Source organism: Dipodomys spectabilis, unplaced genomic scaffold (genome assembly GCF_019054845.1).
Source record: "Dipodomys spectabilis isolate Male_0828 unplaced genomic scaffold, ASM1905484v1 ptg000363l, whole genome shotgun sequence".
NCBI lineage: Eukaryota > Metazoa > Chordata > Mammalia > Rodentia > Heteromyidae > Dipodomys > Dipodomys spectabilis.
Genome location: NW_024871040.1, coordinates 2,570,389 through 2,581,418, shown reverse-complemented (window position 1 = coordinate 2,581,418; position 11,030 = coordinate 2,570,389). Strand labels below are relative to the sequence as shown.

At 45.0% G+C, this 11,030-nt stretch overlaps 1 protein-coding gene across 1 annotated transcript in view; it reads right to left on the bottom strand.

Moving 5' to 3' along the window:
- Positions 1-682: 682 nt before the first annotated feature.
- Crkl (CRK like proto-oncogene, adaptor protein) overlaps positions 683-11,030 on the bottom strand; it is a 34,739-nt gene continuing 24,391 nt past the window's right edge. Inside the window, exon 3 of the mRNA XM_042666207.1 lies at positions 683-1,150. Within this exon, the coding sequence (XP_042522141.1) occupies positions 1,016-1,150 (135 nt within the window). The 3' untranslated portion in view covers positions 683-1,015. The remainder of the gene's footprint in view (positions 1,151-11,030) is intronic.

Genomic DNA, 11,030 nt, shown 5'->3' with positions numbered 1-11,030 from the left:
TGACCGGCTAATGAGTAGAATTTGATAATGCAATATAGTGACGCTTTGGTGAACCCAGTAATTCTATGAACCACTTCCATTTTTAAGGAAATATAAGTCCTTAAAGGGATGCTTTCACAGAAAAGCTGTCAGAAAACCAGTTAAGTGATCCACCCTTCATTGCTCCTATCACTGGTGAACAAAGTCAGCAGAGGTTTCCCCAAATCATCGTCCATACTGATGCTTTTGGGAACAAAGTAATCCAAGAGGCTGTGTACCCAGCATGGCACACCATGACTGCTGATTGTGTGTGTTTGTGTTGTTTGCTATGTGGCAAAACAAGGTACTGTTGGCAACCAAGACTAATAAATGCCTCCACTTCAGGGCTGTTCTCTTCATATTCCTTTAGTTACAGCAGCTTCTAGTTAGAAGCTCAGAGGCACATATTATTCCTTGGACTATCACAAAAATCCAACCCGCTACTTAAAAATCTGTTCAAGACACAAGTCTAACTAATTAGTCTTCCAAAACCAAACCAAAAGAAAACAAAAGGAGAGCCAGATTTGGGGTTTTCAGGACAGAATTCTCTCTTAAAGTTCACTTCCTGTTGTCCACAGGAAAACAAGTTGGCGGTGGAGCCACTGCTTTGTGGAACAGCAACACGCAGGATCTCACCATGGCCTCAAGCTTTTCTATGACAGAAATGACAGAACCAGTCCCAAGTACAAACAGGGCAGTGATGAGAAGACGTTCCATGTCTACTTCTCTCCACTTGTGTGCTTCCACCAGTATTTCCAGTTTATGATTCAAAAGAACTCTAAAATTGGCTACTCTTCAACAAGACTACTATGATACAAATGCCAGGAGGCAGCCACTGTGTGCATTCCAAATGTGTATGAGAGACCGCCAGTCTGCAGAAAGCTGGACTTCGGTCAGCAATGCAGTGTAACTTCCCTATGAGAGAGAACACTTTCCCACTTCAAAGGAGACTATGACAGGCAGAATGATGAAGCAGCAGGGAACAAGGCAACAGCAATCACTCGTTCTCATCTGGGTTTTGAGGGTCAATGATTTTGACGTGAGTAAAAGGGAAAAGCCCTTTACGCCCATTCACTTCACCTTCCCACTGGCCATTTATATTCATTCTTGTGACTTTCACAATGTCACCCACCTGTAGGGAAGAAGAAAGAAGAGAAAGTTAGTGCTGAAAAAAGAAAAAAAAAAAATTTATATTAGGCAGGTGCCAGTGGCTCATGCCTGTAATCTTAGCTACTCAGAGGCTGAGGCTAAGATCTGAGGGTTGTGGTTCAAAGCCTGCACAGGCAGGAAAGTCCGTGAGATTCTTATTTCCAATTAACCACCAGAAAACTGGAAGTGGTGCTGTGGGTTAAAGTGGTAGAGAGCTAGTAGCCCTGAGCCTTTGAAAAAGCTCAGAGACAGTACTTAGGCTCTGAGTTCAAGCCCCATGAGCAGTTCCCCCCTCCCCCAAGTTTATATTAAATCACCAGCACTATGGAATCCAAATAAACTTATTTTCTTTCAAGACCCATACATTTTTTCCCAGTGCTTATGCTTATATCTAAAAATCAAGTTGTGTCAAAGACACAGAGTGCTACCAATATACCTAGTGTACTTCTCAGTTGGCAAGAATGAATGCCAAGAAAAGTAGCTTCTGAGCACACACACATTGGGTACTAAGCTGATAGAAATAGTAGAGATGAACGCTTGACTCTTGATAATTGGTGTGTGTGTGTGTGTGTGTGTGTGTGTGTGTGTGTGTGTGTGTGTGTGTGTGTGTGTGTGTGTGTGTGTGTGTGTGTGTGTGTGTGTGTGTGTGTGTGTGTGTGTGTGTGTGTGTGTGTGTGTGTGTGTGTGTGTGTGTGTGTGTGTGTGTGTGGTCCCAGGGCTTGAAGTCAGGGCCTGGGAACTGTCCTTGAGCTTCTTTTGCTCAAGGCTAGTGTTTTACCACTTGAGTTGCAGGGCCGCTTATGGCCTTTTCTGTTTATATGGTGCTGATGAATCAAACCCAGGGCTTCATACATGCTAGGCAAGCACTCTACCACTAAGCCACATTCTCAGCCCACTCCCATCTTTTAATATATGATATGATTTGACTTAAACAATTGTCAGGGCTGGAAGTGGTGTTGTGGCTCAAGTAGTAGAGTGCTGCCTTGAACAAAAACAGCTCAGGGACAGTGCCCAGGCCCTGACTTCAAGCTCCAGGACTGGCAAAAAAAAAAAAAAAGATAGGAGGAAGTTGGATATAGTGATACAAGCCTATAATCCCAATACTGGGGATATAGCAGTGGGATACAAAGTATTGGTACTGGTGGCTCACACCTGCTATCACAGCTACTCAGAAAGCTGAGATATGAAGGTTGAGGCTTAAAGACGGCTTGTACAGAAAAATCAATGACAAGCCAGGTGCTGGTGGTTCACACTTATAATCCTAGCTACGTAGGAGGCTGAGATCTGGTAATCATGGTTCAAAGCCAGCCCAAGCAGCAAAGTCCATGAGACTCTTTATCTCCAATAAACCAGAGAAAACCAGAAGGGGTGCTGTTGCTCAAGTGGTACAGTGCTAGCCTTAAGCTGAATAGCTGAGGGACAATGTCTAGGCCCTGAGTTCAAGCCCCAACCAAAAAACAAAACAAAAACAAAAAAACAGAAGTGGGCTGGGAAGGTGGCTCAGTGGTAGAGGGCTTGCCTTGCATGCTTGAGGCCCTGGGTTCCATTCCTCAGCACCACATAAGCAGAAAAAAAAGAAAGCCAGAAGTGGCGTTGTGGTTCAAGTGGTAGAGTGCTAGCCTTGAGCTGAAGAGCTGAGGGACAGTGCCCAAGCCCAGAGTTCAGGTCCCACGACTGGACCCCCCCCCAAAAAACAAAACAAAACCAGAAGTGGCACTGTGACTCAAAGTAGTAGAGTGCTAGTAGCCTTGAGCAAGAGAACTCAAAGACAAGTGCCCAGGCCAAGTTCAGGACTCATAACTGACCCTCCACCCCAAAGATGTTAAAACTCACATTCCAGGCTTTTGCTTGAAACATACTTACAAATTGGTATTAAGAAACTCTGGTCCTCAGTTTTTTCACTTGAAGAAATTTAAGTCCCTGAACAAAGCCAAACAAGTCCTAAAGACTATCAAACTTCCTTATAAAACTTCACATAAGCAGGTGGTGGTGGCTCACACCTGTAATCTTAGCTACTCAAGAGGCTGAGATCTGAGGATTGCAGTTCGAAGCCAGCCTGGACAGAAAAGTCCCCATGACTCCAAAAATCTACTCTAAAAAACCTGGAAGTGGTGCTGTGGCTCAAGTACGCTAGCACAAAGAGGCTCAGGGACAGCATCCAGGCCCTGAGTTCAAGTCCCAGGACTGGCAAAAACAAAAATAAAAAACAAAAACACTTTATAGCCCATCAGCACATGAAGGCAGCTGTAACAACTGCAATGGAGGTATTAGTTTAGCTCAGAGCCCTGGGCTATGCTCTATATTGTGTAGTTAGAATATAAATAAGACAAAAATATAGGCAAAAGTTTATAGCCTCTTGCCCATCTAATTGGACTATATAAAACAGATACATAGAAATCATGTGATGGAACACAACCATATTTCCAGTAGTGGAAAGGCTGAGGCAAGAGGATAATGCGTTTGAGGCCAGCTTGGGTTACATGAAGAAACTGCATTTAAAAAAACAAAAACAAACAAACAAAAATAAAAACAGGCATGTGTTGAATACAGGTTACCCATGCCTGTAACCCTAGCTGCTCAGGAGGCTGAGATTAGAAAATCATGGTTTGAATTCAGCCCCAGCAGAAAAGTCCTCAAGATTCCACTTCCAATTAACCAGCAAAAAGCCAGGGTAAATGTGTGGCTCAAGTGGCAGAAAACCAGCAAGTGAGTAAGCAAGCAAAGTGAGAGTGTGAGGTACTAAGTTCCAGCCCTGGTAACAGTACACATAACAACCCCAAAAGGTATGAGATAGCAAAAGTTCATGTTGTAAACTTTGGATTGTGTTAGGACAACAATATACTGGCTACATGACTGAAGTAACTGCTCTAAGTCTCAGTTTCCTTCTGTCTTTGGAAGGTTCTTAGAATAAAGTAAACATATAGAGGACTGTAGGCCAAAAGGCTCGGGAAGTACATGAGAGGTTGTTACTTGTAAAATCCCTAAGTGGAGTCCAATCCCTACCTCATCACTGCTGCCTCTGGTTTCTAGGGAAAAGTTGGGAGTGGCATGGAGAAACATGGCACTGCATTAACTAATGGGTTTTCAATCTTGTTGTTGTTGTTGGTTGTGGGGTTGAATTCAGGTCCTGGATGCTGTTCACTTAAGGCTAGTGTTCTACTTTGAGTCACTGTACAGACTGGTTTTCTGGTGGTTAACTGGAGGTAAGAGTCTCACAGACTTTACTGCCTGGACTGGCTTCAAACTTCGATCTTCAAATCTCAGCCTCCTGAGGAGCTAGGATTATTATCAGGCATGTGCCACCGGCACCTGGTAGGTCAATTCTTATCCTCTAGGAATTTCCAACTTTGTTGCAAGTTAGACAACAATCCACAGTATAGTCTTGGCAGATAACAATACAATATAAAAAGTAGCAAGTGGCAGAAAACCAGTATTGAACTTACAGAGGTGAATCAAAGAGCAGCCTAGGAAGAAGAGAAGTCACTTTACATTAACACTTCATTTTTGCCTTTTAGGAATTACCTTGGGCTGGATCTCTCTGCTGTGATCATGAAGAAAAGGCACTAGACCAAAATAGAGAAATGATACATGGAGGGCTGAGAAGGCGGCTCAGTGGTAATATGCTTGCCTTGTATATATGAGGCCCTGGGTTTGACTCCTCAGCACCACATAAACAGAAAAAGCTGGACGTGGCGCTGTGGCTCAAGTGGTAGAGCACTAGCCTTGAGCTGAAGAGCTGAGGGACAGCGCCCAGGCCCAGAGTTCAAGCCCCATGACCGACCCCCCCCCCAAAAAAAAGATATATGAAACAGAAAAATGGCTATGAAGCCATCATTTTAAATCTCAAGATTAATAGCACAGGCACTGGTGGCTCATGCCTGTAATCCTAGCTGTTCAGGAGGCTGATCTGAGGATTGTGGTTCAAAGCCAGCCTGGGCAAGAAAGTCTGTGAGACTCTTATCTCCAATAAATGACCAGAAAACTGGAAGTGGCACTGTGGCTCAAGTGGTAGAGTGTTAGCCTTCAGCTGAAGAGCTAAGAGACAGCACTGAGGCCCAGAGTTCAAGCCCCATGACTGACTAAAATAAAATAAAGTAAAATAGACTAATAGCAGCAGCTCAGTCCAGAAGGAAGCCATTATCCCCAGAAGACAGTCACTCCCAAAGTCAGTATCTGCTATCAATTTAGATTTTGAAACCATGTATGGATTCAACATCTGGAACAGAAGAATGCTCACTTGTGCATCAGACCATTCTTAATAGAGCCAAGAGGTTTGTCTGGCAACTTTTTTCTAGAGCAGGCACATTTGGTAGCACTCATTAAACTGACCAAAACGTCCTTCTAGGCTGGGTGCTGGTGGCTCACGCCTATAATCCTAGTTACTCAGGAGGCTGAGATCTGAGAATCTCAGTTCAAAGCTAGCCAGGGCAAATTCCAGATTCTTATCTCCAACCATCTTGAAAAAAGCTCAAAACAGAGATGTAACTCAGTGGTACAGTGTTAACTTTAAGGAAAAAAGCTAAGCAAGAGTATGAGTTCAAGCTTCAGTACCAACACACACACATAGAAAGAAAAAAAAAAGAGGGGCTGGGAAGGTGGCTCAGTGGTAGAGCACTTGCCTTGCATGCATGAGGCCCTGGGTTCGATTCCTCAGCACCACATAAGCAAAAAGAAAAAAGCCGGAAGTGGCACTGTGGCTCAAGTGGTAGAGCGCTAGCCTTGAGCTGAAGAGCTGAGGGACAGCACCCAGGCCCAGTTGAGGCCCCACGACTGGACCCCCCCCCCCCAAAAAAGAAAGAAACAAAGCCAGCTGGGGCAAGAAAGTCTAAGACCTTTACCTCAAATTAACCACAAGAAATGAGGAAGTGGAGCTGTGGCTCAAAGTGGCAGAGTGCTAGTCTTGAGAAAAAGAGCTTAGGGACAGCACCCAGGCCCTAAGTTCAAGCCCCACAACCAACTGCCCTCTCCCCCCCCAAAAAGGAGCTTCTATACCTTTAAAGAAAAAAAGAACTCTGTGTGTGTGTGTGTGTGTATGTGTGTGTGTGTGCGCGTGCACGCGTGCGCATGTACAGTACTGGGGCTTATTACCTTTTGCTCAAGGCTATTACTCTACACTATGTGAATCTCATGGACTTTTCTGTCCAGACTGGCATGGAAAAGTGATCCTCAGGTATCAGCCACCCAAGTAGCTAGGATTACAGATGATCCACTAGCACCCAGATTAAGAAGTTTTTTATTAGCTAGGTGCAGGTGGCTCATGCCTGCAATTCAAGCTACTCAATAGGCTGAGATCTAAGAAGCTCAGTTTGAAGCCAGCCTGGGCAGGAATACTCCATGAGATTTTTATCTCCAATAAACTACCCCAAAAGCCAGAAGTGGTGCTGTGCTCAGTGGTAGAGCACTTGCCTTGAGCAGAAGTAGCTTGGGGACAGCACTTAGGCTGTCAGCCCCAAGACTGTTTAAAAAAAAAAAAAAAAGCCAGGTGCTAGTGGCTCACACCTGTAATCCTAGCTACTCAGGAGGCTGAGATCTGAGGATCCAGGTTCAAAGCCAGCCTGGGCAGGAAAGTCCGTGAGACTCTTTTTTTTTTTTTTTGTCGGTCGTGGGGCTTGAACTCTGGGCCTGGGCGCTGTCCCTCAGCTCTTCAGCTCAAAGTGAGCGCTCTACCACTTGAGCTACAGCGCCATTTCCGGTTTTCTGGTGGTTTATTGGAGATAGGAGTCTCACGGTCTCTCCTGCCCAGGCTGGCTTTGAACCGCGACCCTCAAATCTCAGCCTCTTGAGTAGCTAGGATTACAGGCGTGAGCCACCAGCGCCCGGCTTGTCCGTGAGACTCTTATCTCCAATAATCCACCAGAAAACTGGAAGTGGTGCTGTGGCTCAGGCAAAAGAGCGCTAGCCTTGAGCTGAAGAGCTGAGAGACAGGCCCAGGCCCAGAGTTCAGGCCCCACGACCGGACCCCCCCCCCCAAAAAAAAAGAAAATGTGGTACGTATATACAATGGAATTTTATTTATCCCATCCATTTGCAGGGAAATAGATGGACCTAGAAAAAATTACGTTAAATGAAGTCTAAATACATTAACATACACAGGGTTTTATGCATATACACCCCAAAAAACTAATTAAAGTACACTTGGAGGAGGGAGAGTCCAATGGTGTAACTCTTGAACTAAGAACTGTTTACCAAAATGAATATCAGGAAGCAGAAACATGTTAGGGAGCAGGCAATGAGGAAAGGCACATGTTTGGAGGAAAGGGAAGAAAATGTAGTTATTATAGTCAATGTACTTTATGTAATTGAACTACATAAGAAGGAGAGGGACAAAGGGGGGAAGATGAGGGAGAATGATGGAAGAGATGACACTGATCAAGATGAATTATACTCATAATCTGACTTACAGACTTGTAATCTCTTTATACAACTACTTCATGCCTAAAATGAAGGTAATGTAAAATTTCTTTTCATCTCCTCAGCTTAACTCCTGTGATACAGCAAAAAGCTACTTCCCCTATTTTGCCTCTTGCCACTTTTGCTTGGGCCAGATATGCCACCAGGTATGTTCAACTACTCACCTACCTACCATTACAGTGGAGTCAATCTCCTTCATGCAAATTCTTCTGATATTTTACCCAGCTACCTTCTACTCATCCCTCAAAATTCTTGTCAAGATGGGCTGAAGGTGGCTCAGTGGCAGAGTGCTTGCCTTGCATGCATGAGGCCCTGGGTTCGATTCCTCAGCACCACATAAGCAAAAAGAAAAAAGCTGGAAGTGGCACTGTGACTCAAGTGGTAGAGCACTAGCCTTGAGCTGAAGAGCTGAGGGACAGCGCCCAGACCCAGAGTTCAGGACCCATGACCAGACCCAACCCCACCCCCCCCCCAAAAAAAAAAAAATTCTTGTCAAGATGACCTCCACTAGGCAGCCTTCCTAGACCAACAGTTACTTATACCACCATCCCAACTCATCCTCGTAGTCACACTGCTAGTTTCATGTTAGCTACATGAATACATAATCAATGAACTCTTGTGCCAACTCTGACATCAATTCTGGTTGAGTCTGGTTGTTTTTTTGGTTAGGCTCAGAAGACTCAAGTAACCTGTCCAAGATTATTACACAAATAAAAAGGACTTAAACATAGGTCCATACTATTTTCCTAACCATCTTGCTTCTCCAGTGTCAGAATATAATTCTGACTACAGGTATTATTTTTTTTTTATGCCGGTCATGGGCCTGAACTCTGGGTCTGGGCGCTGTACCTCAGCTCTTCAGCTCAAGGCTAGCGCTCTACCACTTGAGCCACAGAGCCACTTCCGGCTTTTTCTGTTTATGTGGTGCTGAGGAATCGAACCCAGGGCCTCATGCTTGCAAGGCATGCACTCTACCGCTGAGCTACCTTCCCAGCCCCTCTGACTACAGGCATTTTTAACAGCATCCTCACTACAAGTATTCTATTTTGATGAAAGATCTTTTGGAATGAGCTGTGCTGCCTCCTTCAGCCTGAGAACTATCTTTCTTTCCTTTTTTTTGGGTCCAGTCGTGGGGCCTGAACTCTGGGCCTGGCCACTGTCCCTCAGCTCTTCAGCTCAAGGCTAGCACTCTACCATTTGAGCCACAGTGCCACTTCCGGCTTTTTTCTTTTTGCTTATGTGGTGCTGAGGAATAGAACCCAGGGCCTCATGCATGCAAGGCAAGCGCTCTACCCCTGAGCCACCTTCCCAGTCCCCAAACTAATTTTCTTACTTCCTTCCTTTCTTTCGTCGGTTGTGGGGCTTGAACTCTGGGCTTGGTTGCTGTCCCTGCCCTCTTCACAGCTCAAGGCTAGTGCCACAGCGCCACTTCCGGTTTTTTAGTGGTTTACTGGAGGTAAGAGTCTCACGGACTTTCTTTCTTTTTTCTTTTTGGGTCCGGTCATGGGGCCTGAACTCTGGGCCTGGGCGCTGTCCCTCAGCCCTTCAGCTCAAGGCTAGCGCTCTACCACTTGAGCCACAGCGCCACTTCTGACTTTTTTTCTTTTTGCTTACGTGGTGCTAAGGAATCGAACCCGCAGCCTCATGCATGCAAGGCAAGCGCTCTACCACTGAGCCACCTTCCCAGCCCACTCTGAGAGCTTTCTTGTAAGTGTGCCTCGAATCCTAGGAGCCTCTTTGTTCCTGCTGCTGTTTTTAAGGCACAGGGATATAGGCATCTTATACAGGTCACAAGTGTTCTCTTTAAAATAAAATCCCAGAACCAACTTCTTGAAAAGAAGCAAGAATGTAAAATGGCTAAATGGAAGACTAGGTTTGTTTTTGTTGTTTTTATTTTTAATGGAGTAATTTTCTTTTCTTTTCTTTCTTTCTCTCTCTCCCTCCCTTCCTTCCTCTCTCCCCCCTTCCTTCGCTCCCTCCCTCCTTCCCTCCCTTCGTCATGGGTCTTGAACTCAGAGCCTGGACGCTGTCCCGGAGCTATTTTGCTCAAGGCTAGTGGTATACCACTTTGAGCCACAGCTCCACTTCCTGTAAGACTAGTTTTAAGTTTCTATTTGCAAAAAGATTCTAGCAAAAATTACGTTTTGCCAGGTGCTGGTGGTTATAGCCTAGCTACTCAGCAGGCTGAGATCAGACAGGAAAGTCTGTGACTCTTATCTCCAATTAACCACCAGAGGGCTGGGAAGGTGGCTCAGTGGTAGAGCACTTGCCTTGCATGCCTGAGGCCCTGGGTTCGATTCCTCAGCACCACATAAGAAAAAAGCCGGAAGTGGCGCTGTGGCTCAAGTGGTAGAGCACTAGCCTTGAGCTGAAGAGCTGAGGGACAGCGCCCAGGCCCAGAGTTCAGGCCCCACGACCGGACCAAAAAACAAAACAAAACAGAAAAACAAAACAAAAAACAATTAACCACCAGAAAACCAGAAGTGGAGCAGTGACTCAAAGTGGTAGAACATTAGTCTTGAGTGAGAGAGTTCAGGGGCAGAGTTCAAGCCCCACAACTGGAAAAAAAAAAATCCAATTTTATGGGGAAAAAAAGTGCAAAATAATTAGAGAGACACAGTTCACCCAAGCCATCAGTCTTCTCTGTTATACTATCAAGGGGAATAAGCAAGCCCCAATTACTAGCACACTTTGTCCTACTTGTTCCATGGTTTTCTCATTTAAATTTTAATACTTTTCCTGATAGCCTAATTGCAACAGTCCTAAGAGAGTTGTTTTTAACAAGATACCTTACTACTCTAATGGTTTTAGAAGGTAACATAATCATAGAAACATTCACTTATAACTAAAAATTTCTTACACAAAAGTCTTAAATATATATAAATGAGAAATAACATAAACAGTGTGGCAAAGGAGTACTGCTTGGGTTTCATTTATACATGCTCTATATAAAGAGCTAAACAAAGCCAGCAGTTAGTTCTCTTTGGAGAACTGGATTACCGTCATGAGAAAGCTCAGGTACCAAGACCTCTCTCTGGGGTATGAGAGATCAGGGGAGTTAGTTAAAGGCCAAGTATGTAGGCTATCTTAAAATATACATCATTAACCGAGCTCTCTGAACTCCTGGCCACTCTTTAAGCTCTTAAGAAATCCTACTTCAGCCGGGCGCTGGTGGCTCACGCCTGTAATCCTAGCTACTCAGGAGGCTGAGATCTGAGGATCACAGTTCAAAGCCAGCCCGGGCCGGAGAGACCGTGAGACTCCTATCTCCAATAAACCACCAGAAAACCGGAAGTGGCACTGTAGCTCAAGTGGTAGAGTGCTCGCTTTGAGCTGAAGAGCTGAGGGACAGCGCCCAGGCCCAGAGTTCAAGCCCCACGACCGACAAAAAAAAAAAAAAGAAATCCTACTTCAATACCTGAGGGTGCTGAGTCCAGAGGATCTATGCTATC